This window comes from Myzus persicae, unplaced genomic scaffold, assembly GCF_001856785.1.
Source record: "Myzus persicae strain clone G006 unplaced genomic scaffold, MPER_G0061.0, whole genome shotgun sequence".
In the NCBI taxonomy this organism is placed as follows: domain Eukaryota; kingdom Metazoa; phylum Arthropoda; class Insecta; order Hemiptera; family Aphididae; genus Myzus; species Myzus persicae.
The window spans coordinates 16281-35428 of NW_019100650.1; the positions used below are offsets into that span (position 1 = coordinate 16281).

Here is a 19148-nt window from a genome sequence, read left to right on the forward strand (position 1 = left end):
AAATAATTATTCATTTGAGTCAGAATTAGCACAGTGGGCTTTACTTAACAACATAACTCATACTGCACTCAATGGAGTTTTAAATATTTTGAAAAAACATAAATGTTTTTCTTATTTACCAAAAGATGCCAGAACATTGTTAAAAACAAAATCTGTCGAATGCAATAGTATTAAAGAAGTCAACCCTGGTGTATACTTTCACTTTGGTATTGAAAACGGTATTATACGCCATTTTTCAGATAGTACTTCAAATGATGAAATTAAATTAGTAGTAGGTATTGATGGTTTACCTATTTCTAAGAGCAGTTCTACTCAATTTTGGCCTATATTGGCATACATACGTTCAATTTCCAATTATGCTTTTCCTATTGGAATTTATTGTGGGACACAAAAACCTATTGACGGCAATGAGTATCTAAAAGATTTTGTCACTGAAGCTGAACAATTAATTTTAAATGGTATTTGAACAATTAATTTTAAATGGTATTTACATAAATGGCAAGTTTTACAAAGTAGTTCTGGATGTTATTTGTTGTGATGTTCCTGCAAAATCGTTTGTTTTAAAAATTAAAGGACATAATGGATTTTATTCATGTACACGTTGCAAAATTGAAGGGGAACATACTGAAAATCGGTTGTGCTTTCCTTATTTTGAACCATCTAACCGACCACCTGAAAGAACACATCATGATTATGTTCAACGAGCTCAAATTAGGCATCATGTGTTTTCTAATAATTCCTGTTTGGTAGAAATACCTAGGTTTGATATTGTTAAAGATTTTTCGTTAGATTATATGCACTTGGTCTGTTTGGGTGTAGTAAAAAAACTTCTAATGTTATGGATGAAGGGCCCCTTAAATGTTCGTTTACCATCATGGAAAATTAATCAACTGTCTGAACTAATAGTAAATTTAAAACCAGTTTTTATATGCGAGTTTTCTAGAAAACCTAGAACATTAGTTGAAGTAGCTCGTTGGAAAGCAACTGAGTTTAGGTCTTTCTTACTATATATTGGACCAATAGTATTGGATAAAGTGTTGAGTGATTACAGTTTTAAAAACTTTAAAGCTTTAAGTATGGCTATGACTATACTTTTAACACCAGGTCTTAGTGAATTTGTTCAATATGCGCGAAATCTTTTGGAATATTTTGTAAAATCGTTTGAACAAATTTATGGATAACATTTGGTATCTAGTAATATTCATGGCTTAATCCATTTAGTTGACGATTATCAAAGATACGGGCCGTTAGATTTATCCAGTGCATTTCCATTTGAAAACTACATGAAGATTCTAAAGACAATGCTGAGAAAGCCAGACAAGCCATACAAATTGTAAATAGATATCATGAAGGAAGTAATTTAGTAATTCAGCCTACTAAGATAAAACCAAAATCCTATGTTCTGTTAGGACCTCATAATAGAGGGCCTTTATTAAAAAACATAACAATTAGTCCACAATATTGTACATTAGTTAAAGACAACTTCAAGATTAAAAGTAAAATTGATGCAGAATCATATTTTTGTACCAATAATGATGATATTGTTAAGTTAGTCAATATTGCTCATTTAGAAGAAACTGGAGAGGTTGTTTTAATAGGAAATAAATTTATTAAAAAAAAAAGATTTTTACAATCAACCAATTCGCTCATCACTCCTGAATATATATGAAGTCCAACAATTATCGGATGATTTTGATTACTGGTGCATATGTGATATTAAAAATAAGATTATGATATTTCCAAGAAACAGCAACCTTATAGCTATTCCTTTACTACACACAGTATTATAATTATAAAAATTTCATTTTTTTTATGTATAATTGTATATAATTATGTATAATATTGTACAACAATATTGGTATAACTCTATACCAATCGTTTATGTAAAACTTCTTTCAATAAATTGGTTGATATAAATCTTAAACAATAAAATAGATTCTACAATTGTTAGTTTTTAATTTATTTTTTCTAAATTATATTTTTTTGTATAATCACTTAAACTTCAAACAATATAGCAATTAAGTTTTAAAAATATTAACTATTAATATATTGTAGACATTTTAAGACATCTGAAATTAATTGTGTGTATTATAGAGAAAATGTTCATCCCAAATTAAATTATTCCAACTAGAAATAATAATTGGTAAGCTACTTTATACATAAACATAATATATGTATGTACTATTTAAATTTTTTTACCATGTAAAAGAAAGAACTGAAAGACATTTTTTTTTATTGGCTATAACTATGTAATAACTTTCATTCTTATCAATTAAAAAAAAAATACCGATAAAAACAAAAAGTATTACATTAATTGTCGGTTATTTATGTAACACGCTGTTTATGTACCTATATTTATCTACTACCTAGCATATAGAAATCGTTTATTAATTTAAATTTTCTTTTAGTACAATAACCTGCAGTCAAAATGTGGAGTATTATTAGTTTTGACGATGAAAATGCAGTGGAAGCTGTTCCAGGTCACTGGATGAAAAATAACATGTGCGCCTGGCCAAAAAAAGACATTAAAAAACATATACAACGGAGGACTATTCCGAATAAATTTGATTTCAATTATTTTAAGTCAAGAGTTTTAAAAAAAGGCATCGGTAAATATTTTTTTAATAAGTAGATTATTTTATTTTTTTACTATTTATTTACTTATCCTTAATAGGAACATTACATGAAGCTCGAGAAAAGGTCAAATTAGCAGAGGATACTAGTGACCTTTTTTTTTTTTTTTCGTGGTATCGAGAACCAGAGGGGGGACCGCGTTAGCATTACTTCCCCTAAAGGACCTATCTAACATTGAAAACTCGAATAGGAAAAAAAAAATTACAGTCAAAAATATAGAACCTCCTCAGTACAATGAAAAATTACATGAAAATAAACAAAATGGTAAATACCTATTGAATATTTATTTTGTATATTATATACCCATAATTACTTAAATAATATGTATTATTATGTTTATTTTAATAACTGGTTAATTGTCTTTTTAGATAATTTATTCTCTAGTGAGGTAGATTTAGATATGTCAACACCATTGATGATTTCACCAGAATTGCTGAAAACAGATACAAATTATAGTATGTTTACCTTTTTTGGTTTAATAATTTGGTATAACTATTACAGTTTTAATTTTGTAATGCATTTGCAGATTTTGACCACGAGGTAGATTATAGTTATGAAGAAATTAGTGTGATAGAGAATTGTGAGACACAATCATTAAAATCCAAAGTCAAAATGCCTGATTCTAGATTTTCTGATGAAGGTATATTATAATTATTGAAACATTTATTTAAAGCTTTTATTTATTGATCTGTAATTATAACGTTTTAAGGTCATAATAATGTTCAGATGTCAGATTGCCTTCCTTCAAAAGTAAAAAGAACTCTTTTTAAACCAAGAAGCACATCAATTCAAGGTATTTTATTATTTATATTTCATACTTTAATTTATTTAAAAATTATATTTTATTTTATTACATGTTATGTGTATATATTATTAACAGAAAATAAGTCTTCATCGACAACTTCAGAAAGTACTCATGAAATATCGTCCATTGTCTTTACATCATCTTCTCCATTTAAGGTCACGCCACAAGACAACTATCAATCATTAATCCCTGTTATGCATGAAGAAATAGTGTTATCAGGTAAATATATTACTTGTTTCACTATTTGATGGTCATGAATTATGACTGAGTAGGTATAATATTATAATATAATTCATTGCATTTTCCTTAGATCATGTTAATACCAAAAAGTTATCCAATCTTGGCCATACACCACCATCTACATTAACTAAACCCAATTTTAATGATGATTTAGAAATAAAAAACATGATGCCTAAACCATATGTATCTAAACAAAACAATAATTATATTATTAAAGATCACATAAGCATGAATGAAGTTTCACCACAGAGTAATTTAGCCATCACACCAAGAGGCACCAATTCATCTGACCAACATTCTGGTACGATTTTATTAGTTGAATTATATAATTATACTTGATACTAACAATTAAAAAGTCTTCATTTTTTTAAACATAGTATTTTTTCATTACGGATATTTTGAAGAGGATCTTAAATGTAGTATTAAAGATTAGGTATGACGTACACTCCATTCAACAGAAGCAGGTGGAAATGGAACAGACTTTAACAGATACAATACAACAAGTAAATGAAACCAAAGGCTCCACTCTTGGGTTCTGAGTAACTCTATGGCAGTTGGTCTAGAAGTGTTAAAAAAAAGAAAAGTTCAGGGTTTAGAAAATTGTGATTCTACAATCAATTTTTGCGTTAAATTTAATGAAATTTTTGATGCATTAAACAGAAAAGTTCCGTTTCTAGGTGTACATCCTGATACTAATGACTACAAAGTTAGAAGTGACATAAAATTATTGATTCTACTATTGATTCTTTAATGTTGCTCTAAATGTATGTGTTTCATGTGTCTAACTTTAAATTTTTGCTTTGTGATTTTGTTAATTTGGCATAGGGTAGAATTTTTGCATGTTCATGTTAAGTTATAAATGTTTGTTCTAATAAATTTATAATCAAAATAATAGTATTTTTGTTAAAACTAATTTTTCGTTTACATTAAAATTGTATTTGTTGGGTAGTTTTAAATTTATATTTATAAAATATAGGTCTTGCAAGACACACTTAAATGGTTAAACGACTGCGAGATGAGAGTTAAAATTGGAGAATGAAATGAACGAAATTTCTTAACATCTAACACTGCAGAAGGCTTAAGAGTTACTTCAAACTCGACGATTGATATTATAACATACCTCATAGAAGTATATAATTTCTTATATGTTCTTACTGGGAAAATTACACAAGATAAATTAGAAGTATTTATATGAATTATGAACTATAATATTAAACATCAAGTATTTTTTTTTTGTATTTGCACTATTATTATAGTTATGGAATATTTTCTTAGGTATTTTTTGGTACCATTCGTCAAGCTGCTGGTGCTAATGACCATCCAGGGACCCCAACATTTTTGGAACTATACAAACTTCTATCTATTTATAGTTTACTAAAACCACCTAAATTTGGCAATTGCACTGTTGAACCATCAGATGATGCTAAGCCTTTGATTATAATTAGTGAAATAAAACTAATTTTCAATAGTAAAAATAACAACACATCAGCTTTAGATGTAATAAAAAAGAAAATGGATGGTCTGGTGGAAGATGGTGATTGGGAATTCTCAGATGTATTCGAACATGATTATAGTCTTTCGCCTATAAAAGAATGCTTAATATACTACTTGGTTGGATATTTAAGTAAACAAATCTCTACGAGGTCGAAATGTGACATTTGTATTTCTGCATTTAAGAGTATGAAATCATTTTCCAATGATTCAGAAGCAGAATTAACTAATTTAAATCTATGGGTAAATTAATTCATCCTAATTATGTATTTTATAAATTTATATGTAAAGTTGAAGATTATTTTACCAAACATATTAATAGTGCTGATGTATATTCTGAAACGATCGAAGATATCTTACAAAATGAAGACTTGAATTTCCCATGTAATGTTCATAAAGATGATATCCTTGCGTATAGTATCAGGTACTATATTAACACGAGAATGAGACAATTTACACGACAATTAAACAAAGAGAAATTAAAAGAGAATTCTAAAAAGAAAAAGGTTTCTAAATTTTGTCGTACTTAATAATATAGTATAAATGTAAATAAAATTATATAATATAATTTAATTATTATTTTTCGAATATTAAATATATTATTATTCAAATAAAATGCGTTTTAAAATACTTTTTTTCTGTATATGATACTATTGAGAACTATGATAATAGATAGCGTTGCAGATCATTTTGATTATTCCGTTCATCAATAAGCGATCCAACAGTATGCATTTCGATAGTACCGAGTTGCCCGACCTGTATATAAGACCGTGGCTTAGATTATATAATTTGCTCATGCGCAGTGATGACTTCGCACACGAACTGCTATGCTTCAAGATTTTAAACCATAGCTCTATCCAGTGTATATGATCTAAGGTCGTAACACATCAACGACTATTATCGTCATCGCCGCCGTGGTATCGTTATCAATTATCATTGTTATGTATTTTACAATTGTCATAAAGACATATCATAATTGTTTATGATCGTAATTATTATTATTCGCTGACTGTCAAAGAGACGTCTTCACGGTCGCGACTCTGTGCAATATTCACTTATGTACATTGTTATTATTCAATTCCATGTATTTCACTATCATTTAACGATCAAACTTTGTGTTAGAATTTAAGATTAAAAAACCGGTGTCACCTCACTCCCATACCGACGCGAGTCGTCGTGGCTTACCGCCATATATCGTAGGAGTTACGTCGGCGCCAACAAGATAAAACAATATAAAGATTTGAAAAAGATTTTTTTCACCGGACCTCATTGATTTATTATTTTAATATTTAGGACTCCAATAGGGCTGTATGTAAACTGCGGCAAAAAAAAAATTAACATTATACAATCTACGACAAAACCGATGAGATACATTGTACAAACTGCGGCAATTTATTTTATATACCTTCCAAAGTTATTATATACTACTGCTTGATTTAGAAAATTTAAAAATTTGGGTTTATCCAAACTTTATATTGAAGGAGACACAGATGAAGGAAAATTTTTAAACTATATTTTCGGTCTTCCGTTCCTCGAACCTAAAGAAGTCGAAGATTCGTTTGTTTTTGATTTTATTGCAGATATGCCATTTAATAATCAAATAGTAAAATTTTGCGATTATTTAACAGAAAATTATATGCAAGAAATATTACCTCGAAATCATAAGTTATAACAAATAATGTATGTGAATCATTCCATTCAAAATTTAATGCATATTTTTATCAACATCATCCATCACTATACTCCGGGCCACGAGAGATCAGTACCGCTATTCGACCAAAACGTGTCCGATTTCGCGCATCTCCCACTCAATCGTTCCCACTCAAACAACCGCCAGTGGTTCGGCGACGGTCGGTGACGGTCGGCAACGCTTAACTGTATACACTGTGGGGCGTAATGTAAACTATCTACAGGCTGTTGTAGTGAGAAGCAGTTGTACATTTACGCGTGCGCTTACTTTTTTATATTGCTTATATTTTTTGTACTGTGGTAATTTTTAAAAATGAATGCCGAAGAATCCATTAATGTGAATGAAATTGCCAGACATGCTGTTCAAAATGAGAATCCGCAATTATTACGTTCACCTGTTAAAAGAAATCCAAATGGACAGGTAAGAATTTTTTAAATAATTTAATATTTTAGATACTAAACGTTTTTAAGACTGAAATTCATATCAAGTATTGGTAACCTCATAAAATATTGTATTACATTTTTAATATATAATTGAATTAAAATATAATATAATATTATACATTTTTTAGTTCATTTTCCGATATTTTTTATGTTTTTTATTGTTAATAATAATAATCATTTAAAATAAGTCTGTTTAAAAAAAATTTCATTAAATACAAATAAAAAAAAATATTTATATTTATATTTTTTATTTTTTTTAGTTTGTTGGAAGCAGACAGAAGGTCATGATTATAAATCTGTATAAGACCAAACTTGAAGAGCAACCGGATATCAAGTACAAACCTTTGATTGCGTATATATCAAAAGCATCCGGCATTGGACGTGATACTATTGTTAATACCATACGAGATTACAAAAAGGACAACCAACTGAAGTCAACAAATAAAAAAAAAATTCGTGCTACAATCAATGAAAAAATTGATGACTTTGATAAGAATGCTATAAGGCAAAAAATTCATGGTTTTTGGTTAAGAAATGAAGTTCCAACGTTAAAGAATATTGTTCAAGCCATCAGTGATGATCCAGACTTACCGACTATACCAAGGACATTGTTGCAGCGCATTTTAAAGAAATTGGGATTTGAGTACACAAAAAGAACCCGAAACAGCGCACTTACTGAGCGAGGAGATCTAATTGTTTGGCGACAAAAATTCATTATATTTCAGAAATGAAGGTCGTACAATCTATTATTTGGATGAAACGTGGGTGAATGCAGGCGAGTGCTGTAGTAACCCAGATAGCAATTCCGTAATGATAATATTTTATAATTGTCAGTTTCTCATTAAGAAAATATTATTATGAAAATATTATAATTATGATATCATAACTGAAATAATATAATGATATTCATTATGTTTTATCATTATACTATTAAATATGAATTGTTTGAATGATATTTTGAATATATTTATAATATGACTTAATTAATGAAATAATAAAATAATACACTGAATATATTATCATTATGTTATTAAATATGAATTGTTATAAATAAATTTTGAATATATCAATAATATGACATCATTAATGAAATTATAATACAATACTTTGGAAATGTGATCATAAAATTATTTCAATTTATATTATAATTAAATATTTTGAATCTATATTATTATTATTATCAATATTATATTATTCAAATTAAAATAATTGAATTAATAAGATTCGAAAATAAAATTTAAAAAATGTTTAAATCTAACCATTTTTCAAAAAAAAATTGAATTATAAAATTATAATTATATAATATTATAATATAAATTATTTGTATTGTTATTTTGTTTAATTTATTTGATCATAATAACTGTGTCTGAGTAAGCCCAAAATAATATATAAAAACACAGACCCATATAGTTATGTTAATACATTATATTATAGAATATAATATAATATATTATATACTATATATTTTCCAAAATGGCAAGATTTAAGCTTGGTGCAATAATATATAACGCGCCGTGAAAATGCTGAGTACCTATATCGCCCGTGCTCGGTACATCACAATAATATGGCTTGCCTATTATTATAAAACCACCTATTAAATCGAAAATTGAAGACCATCTTTCATGCACGAGTGTGGAGTCGAATAATAGATATCATACTTACTGCCGTGATAAGCAAAAACGCCGTAAGTCCCAAAAAAAATAAAAATGAGTTAAAAACAAATAAATGATTGTAGAATTTTGCTTGTGTAGATGAATATGCTGTATGTCTGAAATATTACTCCAAAAGTATAATACCTACAAGCAATAATTAAATAACTAAAACGCCGTAAATCGTAGAAAAATTCGTGGTTACTATGTAAAAACGCCGCAAATACACTATACTAAGCACTAACGCCGTAAGTATTGTTGAAGATACGGCATTTTATCTTAGTACATAGTACAAATTATAATTGTCGGCATTTTGGCTTATAAAGTATTTTTTTATTTATAAATTGACTGAAAAATAATATATTTGTTTTGTGAATTTAATATTAAAATGTATAAATAGTTTTATCATTTCAGAAATCGTTAATTACGAGTTACGGCATTCTTGCTTTAGAATAAAGTATCAAAAGTGTATACCAATACTAAGGTACAGCGTAAAAAGTAAAATATCTTGTTTAAAATTAATTTAATCATATGTATTATTGTTTCATTGTATCCGGTGGGTAAAATTACATAGGAAAACATATATCATATTTAAATAATTAGAATGTACAAGGTGTTAAGATTTTATAAAAATATAAAACACAAAAACGCGTTTTTCTCAAAATCGTTCTCCGGTGACCTATGGCGTTTTCGTTTATGACGGCAGACTACACGTGCAGTACCTGGCTACGAGTTGCGAGCAATCATATAATGCACCATAATGGAAATCCAACTTTAAGCTGGGACGCTGCAGAGTAAATATAAATTATTATATCTTCATCTTGGACAGTTAAACAAACACCAATATTCCCTCCTCCAACGTATCGTATAGCAGGTATCTTTTTATGCAAACGTTTCCCATATATATTATGCCTGGGTCACATTAGAGACTAAACAAAATAATATCCTTGCAAATTCGCTATCTCGCTCTATCCGATTAAACCTGGGTCTCTAAATGTTAAAATGTAAGAGAAATTGAACAGAAAGAAAAAAGTTTGAGACGTAACTGAATGAAATCATAATTTCATGTTTATGATATATAAATAATACATTATAATAATTATTATTATGATAGTAGTTCGTGTCTGTTCAAATGATAACTATATTATATAGCTAATTTGTATAAATTAGAATATATTTAATATTATATGATCAATATTATAAGTCGTATAAACGACGAGCACAATTATTGATTCATACATTTTGTTGTTAATAATGTTATAACGGTCGCGCCAATGGGAATTTCGTTGGTGGTTGTACCAACCCGAGGTGTTATTATGACATATTGTGTAAATCGTTATATAGTACTTTTATATTTTGGTGAGGAATAATAATTTACAAAGAATTTCGCATATAGGTATGATAGCAGGGGATAACTAAATAGATTAAGATAACGGGTTTTCCCAAAGTCGCGGTATAAACGTATTTTTCTGTCGTCTGTCCCGGTAGTGGTAGCGAACCCGTTGCGCCGAGAGAGCGCAATCGTCTGTTATCGAATTTTGTCATTTGACAGTGGGAGTCACGTGTATGGTCACGTGGGAGTCGCGTTGGTGGGAGTGTTGGTTGCCGCCGACTTGTGCTCTCTCGGCGCAACGGGTATACTGGTATAGAGTTTGTACCGTCTTTTTCTATTTGAACTTGTGCCATAGAGACATAGAGTAATAATACGTCTTGTGGTCATTTCCATGTGTATATTATTTTATATTGCTCGTTACCCTTTGGCTGTGTGTCTAGTCGAGAATAATAAAGTTTATTCGTGTTGATTTATGTTTTAAAAAGTGTTAATTATTAAAGTTATACACACTGCCGAGCGCATGAAGATATGTATTTACAATCGTAAAGAAGATTAAACTGTATACCTAGTTGCGATTTGTGTTTTCCATTTGTTTTACTTTGACTTAAACGACAGGTAAGATAATATACTTGCTTCTATATTATATATTTAATATGGTAATATTAAGTATTTATTATAATACGGTATTATTAATACCTAATATAGTTATTAAGTTAAGTAATTTGCGATTAAAGCAAGCTGATTATTAACATATACCTACACGTTTAAGAATAGTTTATTGAAATGAATAAGAATTGGCTGATCTGACATATTATATTAATTACATCCTAAAATATATTTCCAAAATATTATATGCTATATATACATATATCATTATAATATAGGTACCTATTATATAATAAACTAATACCTTTACCTATTAATTGTTTTCAATCATACAAGAACGTAAAATAGTGTTAAGTATGTTTATTTTGATGTATCCTTAGCCTATAGGTACAAGTGTACAATTATTGCTTTACCAATATAATATTAATTGCATTATGTAATACATTGATACATTGTTAAATAAGGTTGTGTAGTATTGATTTTAGATAGGTACCTATTATATAGTATTACTAAAAAATTTACAAATCGTCAAAATACCTAAATAATTGTTGATAGTAATTTGTTAAAATTATAAACATTTTATACTACCTATTTAGTATTGATAAATTTGGGCAAATTAACATTAACACAATAATAGTTAATGTTTCAGACATTTTACTTCAATGCTAATATTTAGGTAGGTAATGGGTATAGGTACATCAATTTTTTTAGTTTAGTCAGAACTATAATATATATAATTTAAGTGACTTATATATACCTATCGTATTTTTGTTTTTTATATTACAATAAAATTGTTTATTTATGATTGCCAATTGTTATAAAATTTTAAATTATCCTCCCGCTATATAAAACTATATAGGTAAATGTACCTAATAATTGTAAAATGATTTGTTTTTTTGATAAACTAATTAATCAAGTTAATTACCCACTTTATTTATTAGTTATTAATTCATAGTACAATTTATGTCTGGTGACATGCTCACACATAAGTAGCATCGAAAATATACCAAAGAGCTTATCATATAATTACAAAATTTACATAGTAAATCAACGCTAATATAAAATGTATTAAATGTAAGTGATGGAATTAAAGTATCATCAAACATTTTTAAGAAAATAATATAATTATTGTGTATTTTGAATTCTTAATCAAGTTGATTTACTATTCATATTTACTATCATCTATTTAGTCTACCTTAAATTAGTGAAAATACAAATCAAAATAATATTTTGATTTGTGTTATGTAATAATTATTATAATAGTATAGTTTAAACACAAAAACATCAAATCATACTTTAGATTTTTATTGTAATAAATAAGTAGCTTAAGTATTTAAATTATTTTATTAAATTATATGATATTGATTACAATGGTACCTAGCTAATTAATAAAATAAAATTTTATACCAATCCTATTATAGTATTATGTCGTACAAAAAACAGTCGAATCTAAGTAGCCGAACTAAGAGAAGAAGAGTTGAAGATGAACTCAGAAATATAGCTTCATTTATTTCAGACCCCATGATTGATCATAATGTTATGCCACAATCCAATTCATCAAAAATCAATTTTGTCCCAGGAGTAAACTCAAATTCGAATGTATTTGTATCTACTTCTAATATTTCTGATGAAAATGTTAATTTTACACCTCCACAAAGAAGTTCAAATGAATCAATTCTTCAAGATTATTTAAATAATGAAGCTTTAGATAATTTATCAGAAATTAGTATTAATAGTAATAGTGAAAGCGAGTCTTCGTCAGATGAACACAATAATGACTGTACATCAAATAATTATAAATATGGTAAAACATCCATTTTTGTATCGTTATTAGCTGAATGGGCTGTCAATTGTAAAATAACACAGAGTGCTCTTAATAGTTTACTTGTTGTTTTGAGACAACACACCTGTTTTGAATACTTACCTAAAGATTCTAGAACAATCTTACAAACTCAAGCATTAGACACCTCAAATTTTCATATCGTAGAACCTGGTAATTATTATCATTTTGGTTTAGCTAATGCTATTCAACAACATTTTCCATCTAGTTTACAAAATGATACTTCAGTTATTAAAATAGTAGCAGGTGTAGATGGTCTACCATTGTTTAAATCAACGGCAGAAGAATTTTGGCCAATACTTGCCTATATTCGACCAAATAGTAATAATGTCTTTCCAATAGGAATATATTGTGGGAATAGAAAACCTTATGACAGCAATGCATTTTTAAAATATTTTGTAGACGACATAAATGAATTACATAACAGTGGTATTAAGATAAATGGAAAACAATTTAAAGTTGTAATAGATGTTCTATGTTGTGATGCCCCGGCTAAGTCTTTTTTACTGCAAACCAAAGGCCACACCGGTTTCTCTTCTTGCTCAAGGTGTGAACATGAAGGTAAAAATTTATTGAATCGGATAACTTTTCCACACACATCAGGTAATCAACCCTCTAAGAGAACACATCAAAATTATATTTCTCGATCTGACGAAGAACATCATATTGGAAATACTTCCATTTTAGTTTCTGTACCATATTTTGATGTTGTTTATGATTTTTCTATGGATTATCAACATTTAGTTTGCTTAGGCGTTGTTCGAAAAATTATTTATTTATGGATGAAAGGCCCATTGACTGTTCGTTATCCATCTTGGAAAATAGAAGAAATATCAAAAACACTAGTAGGCTTAAGAAAAAACATACCTTGTGAAATAAATAGAAAACCTCGAAGCTTAGCTTTAATAAAAAATTGGAAAGCTACTGAGTTTAGGACATTTTTATTGTATTTGGGTTCCTCTGCAACCAAATCGATCATATCAAAGGAACATTGGAAAAACTTTTTTGACTTAAGTTTAGGTATGATCATATTATTAAGCCCTGACTATGGACATTATATTAATATTGCAAGGAAATTATTGGATAACTTTATTAAACAATTTGAAATACTGTATGGAAGTCATCTCATATCACATAATGTTCACGGATTAAGCCATATTTGCGATGATTATATTAATTTTGGTCCACTGGATAATTGCTCTACGTTTCCTTTTGAAAACTACATGAGTACTTTAAAAAATTTGATAAGAAAACCAGACAAGCCGCTTATCCAAGTGGTTAAGAGATGTAATGAAATAAATTTGTTAAAACCCCATTTTCAAAATGAAACACCTGCAGCTTTCCATTTTTCTGGATCTCATAAAAATGGACCACTTACAGAAAATATACAAGGATCCCAGTTCACCACATTAAAAATGAAACAGTTTACAATTAAAACAAATATAGAAGCTGACTGTTTCCTACTAACACACAATAAAATTTTGGTTAAAGTTTTCAATATTGTTAAAGAAAAAAATGACACAGTGTATTTAATTTGTAAAAAATTTCAAAACAACAATATTTTATTTGATAAACCAATTGTATCTTCTGAGTTAGATATATATACTATGAATACATTAAGCAACAAATTTTATTGTTACTCAATTAATGAGATTAAAAAAAAAAATGATAGTTTTTCTTTCTGGTGATCAATTTGTAGCCTTACCATTACTACATACTTCTTGTAAGTAGTATATAATTATTAATTTTATGTACAAAAGTAATTTTATATATTTAGGATTATAAAAGAGTTAAAATAATTAAATAATATTTTTTAAGTTGTAACTTGTAGGGAGTATAATATGTATTATTTTTAAACTATAATAATTTGATATAAACAATGTTTATTATAATAATATATGTAGTCCAACAATTATTTATTTTTCATCAGTGTTATATTAATTTTGAAAATATTGTTTAAAAATCAGTTTGCTTCAATCTTGATTGTCACTTTTTGTCAGTTGTTAAATAAAATTAAATAGGTACATAATATATATTATAATTAATATTCTTCTTATTGTCGATTTTTAACTATTTTATTATTGTTATTCCAGTAAAATATTTTAAAATATGTGGTCAATAATAGAATTTGTAAATGAAAAAACAGTGGAAGCGGTACCAAATTATTGGTTTAAAAACCAAAAATGTGCTTGGCCAAAAAAGAACATAAAAAAAATGATTCAAAACAGAGTTTACCCTAATGTGTTAGATTTTAATTTTCATGCTGCACGCAAAATAGGGAAAGACATTGGTATGTGTATTATATTGAAATAATATGCTATTCATCTGCATTACTACAAGATATATTTTTATTAAAATTAGTATTTATTTATAGAAAGTTATAGTATTGCTTCACAAAAAGCTATGAAGGCCTTATACACATCAGATTTGTCCACCAATGAGTCTTCATCTCAAATAAATGAGTTTGAAAATACATGTACCGACAATAAAACAAAAAGAAAAATTATATTAAAAGGTAAAAAAACTGAAAATCCTTTGTTATGGAGTCCTGCATCTTGTGATCTTTCAAGTAAATCTTATAATTATTGCTAACACTTTAAGCATGACTTAATATCTGTTTTTGTTTTATAATTTATTATTAGATGATGAAATTGATGATAGTGATGCAGATCCAAATTATAGTCCACGTCACATAGAAAATATTAGTCATGGTAAGTAGAACTAATATTATACTATAATAATAATTTGTATATCATCGTATTATATAATATGGTTTTAAATGTTTAAATATTTTGTAGAAACTCCAACCAAAATCATTGCTGCAGAGGAGATTAATATTTCAAATTCTTGTCCAGTCACATCTTTAAATGTAAAAAAACGTTTGGCGTTTGATATTCCTGAGCGCCATTGTTCTCTGAGTCCAAGTGTGTTTAGTGGTGTCAAGAAATTAAAAAATATTGGTAAGTTATGGTATTATTGTAAATCTACTGATATAAAATTAAAAATAAATAAGTTCTAAATAAAGAGAAGACTGAAGAGTTTAGACTGTGTTCTAGTTAAAGTATTGAATAGATAATAGCGTTTACAATAAGATCATTATAATACGATGAGTAATTTGTCATGAAAATATCTATAATATCATTTATAAAAACATAATTATTTGTGATAAATAAAAATAAATTCCTAACTATAGTATTAAATATATTTTTAATTGAAATAATAACTGGAAAGTAATAAATAATTTTAGATCACCCTCACAACAGTTATATAATACATACAGTCATAACTTATAAGTATACTTTTCTTCATTAGATACAAGAGTCATATCTTCAAATAAATTGGTTGGACACAATAAGTCTTCAGAAATAGTTCATACAACATCGTCGCCATTCAAAGTAACATTGAACCAATCTATAGAGGAGTCATCAGCTGATACAAATACTTCAGTTAATAATTCTGTACTAGGTAACTTTTTATATTAATTTTGAATTTTCTATTCAAATAGGTCAACTTATTATCAGTATATTAATAAAATTTCAGATTATCTACAAAAAATGAACCGAACCATTTGCAATATTAAGTACGATCTGAACATGATGGCTGATAAAGTTAATAATATTGAGGGCATGCTGTTCAACGATTTCAAGAGAGAAGATCAAAGTAAAAGAAATTGTGACGATACGTTTCAAACAGAATTCAATAATCTTTTGCCTCTTGAAACCGAGGAAAACTTGCAGACGTTTGAAATTAAGCTTTTAAATAAAGAGTTTAGAGCTAAAATGGTAATTTATTTTAATTTTTAACTACATAAACATATTAAAATGTTTAATTAAAATTTTTTTGGAGGTTGAAGAAATTAAACGGTATTCCCGAAATACATTACCGAGCACTGTGCGTGCAATTATGCGCATTATTTTCAAAGATAGACTTCTAGAAGAGTATAGCTATAAAGGAATAGGAAATAAAAAAGTGTTTTACACACTAGCAACATGTTCTATTATATTTGGTAAGTTTGATTAGTTATAATATTATATTATGATTTTGTTTTTTATCATAGGGTATAATAAATTTTTCACAGACTCATATAATACTACTATATACATCTCTTTACGTATATTATATTATCTGTTGATTATTAATTAGATAAAGAACTCGCTATAATATATTATTGTAAATAATTTTGTTAAATTTTTATTTGATAACAGAGGCAATCAAAAAAATGAAAAAATTCACCAAGTTTGATGCTATAGATGTTGAAAATCCTCTAAAAATATTTATAGCTGGTGCCAAATTTAGAGACTCTACTCGCAAAAATAATCAAAATCAGGAAGCTGATCCATTAGATAATGCATCATAATTCGTTTATTATTATTAAAAGCAAATTGTATAATTTGAATTTTGTTAATTATATTTTTTAACAATAAATATTGTATATAATTTCATGGATACAATAAATATATATAATATTTGTCATTATGTTCATATTTTTATTACTTCTTACAGCTCCTCTAGTCCTCAGCTATTATGATTATTAATATAATTAAATATTATTAGTTATATAATATATTATAGTACTCGTAAGTCTGGCTATAAATTCAATTATTTGATATATTTTTTACTGATATCTACTGATTTTACTGATTATTGAACCATAATATAGATCAAAAATAATATCAAATATTTATTAATATTAAAATAAATTATAATTTAAAATTACCATCAGAATTATATTAAAAAATAATAATCTTAAGAAATTTATAAAATAATATCAAATTAATTTAAGATAAGGATCATCAAATAATAGTTAGAAAAATAACAATATAAAAATGATTATTTTATAATAACAAATTAATTTAAAATAAATGACGTTAATTTATGGTTGAAGGGTAATATTTTTAAAATGTATCAAAAAAATGTTCATATGACATTTAAAAAAAAATCATAAATTAACAATATAATTGTATCATTCATCTATCCTCAGACTAGTGGCCAAACAACAATATATAATTATTAAAATATCATCATTTTAATCAGAATGTGATGAAATCCTAATAATTATATAATCAGATCATTAACAAATAAATAATATTTTAATGTCAATAAAATCTTTTTTTGCTATCTGGGAAGGTTTGGTCGGACAAGACGGTAACATCGCATAGAGATGCATTTGTTAAAGGACTGTCGACAAGCCCGAAAAATCCAACAGGCAAGGGCAAGCGATTGATTGTTGTTCACATCGGGTCAACGGAGGGTTTCGTCGAGGGTGGTCTACTGTGTTTTGAATCAAAAAAAAACACAGCAGACTATCACGACGAAATGAATGGTGATTCATTCTATGATTGGTTTTGCGGAGTTTTACCCAAACTTAAAGAAAACTCGATTATAGAAATGGACAATGCTTCTTACCATTCTGTAAAAAAGGACCCCATCCCTACAATAGCCTGGAGAAAAGACAAAATAGTTGAATGGTTGACTTCAAAAGGCTGTAATGTGAATACGTCGATAGTGAAACATTTGTTGATGGAAAAGGTGCAGGAAATTAGACATCATCACGACAAATACATAATCGATGAAGAAGCTTTGAAATCAAACAAAACTGTGCTACGTCTTCCGCCTTACCACTGCGAATTGAATGCGATAGAAATGGCGTGGTCGGTTGTGAAAAATCACGTGAAAAAAAACAACACTTCATTCAAAATTAACGACGTAAGACAATTACTGATCGATGGCATCAAAAAAGTTACGCCAGACATGTGGGCCAATTTTGTAAGACATACAATAAAAGAAGAAGACAAACTCTGCACTGTTGACAACAATACGGATGAACTATTGGATCAAGAAGATACATCGCATGTCATGCAAATCACAGGGGACACTTCTTCCGATAATTCAGATTGATTTTTATAATTTTTTGTTATTACTTTTTTTTTTTTTAAATGTATTTTTTGTAAATTTGTGACGACGTATTTCTTTGTATTACAATAACCTATAAAATTACATATTTAATATAATTTGTTTGTTTATACTTTTGACGTGTATGTATTGAAATATCTTAAAATATAAACATAGTATACAAAATATAAAAAAATAGTGTTTATTGCAATTCATCACCCTGTATAGTATAAGCACATTTTCAACACTCTGTATACAGGTCGTAGCACGCGACGATTGCGGCATATAGTGGGGGAAATCGGGTTCCGCGCCGTCGCTGCTGGTCATTCTGCATGCGCGTGACGGTACTGATCTCTCGTGGGCCGGAGTATATATAAATTTATAGATGCTCTGAAAGATATTCAAGTTGACACATATATAAAAATTAGAAGTGCAGAAGAAGGGGTAATACAAAAAAGAAATAAAGTGACAACGCAAAATAATAAATTTAATAACGAACAGCCACAAATGAAAGAAGTTGGACGA

General features: G+C 27.7%; 1 protein-coding gene across 1 annotated transcript; it reads left to right on the forward strand.

Moving 5' to 3' along the window:
- Positions 1 to 18047: 18047 nt before the first annotated feature.
- Positions 18048 to 18629, forward strand: LOC111039035. The gene has a single exon (XM_022322316.1). It carries the CDS (start codon positions 18048 to 18050, stop codon positions 18627 to 18629), a length of 582 nt encoding a protein of 193 aa, XP_022178008.1.
- Positions 18630 to 19148: the final 519 nt, after the last annotated feature.

Coding starts and splice junctions, on each gene's coding strand:
- LOC111039035 (XM_022322316.1), top strand. CDS start 18,048: ATGAATGGTGATTCATTCTATGATTGGTTTTGCGGAGTTTTACCCAAA.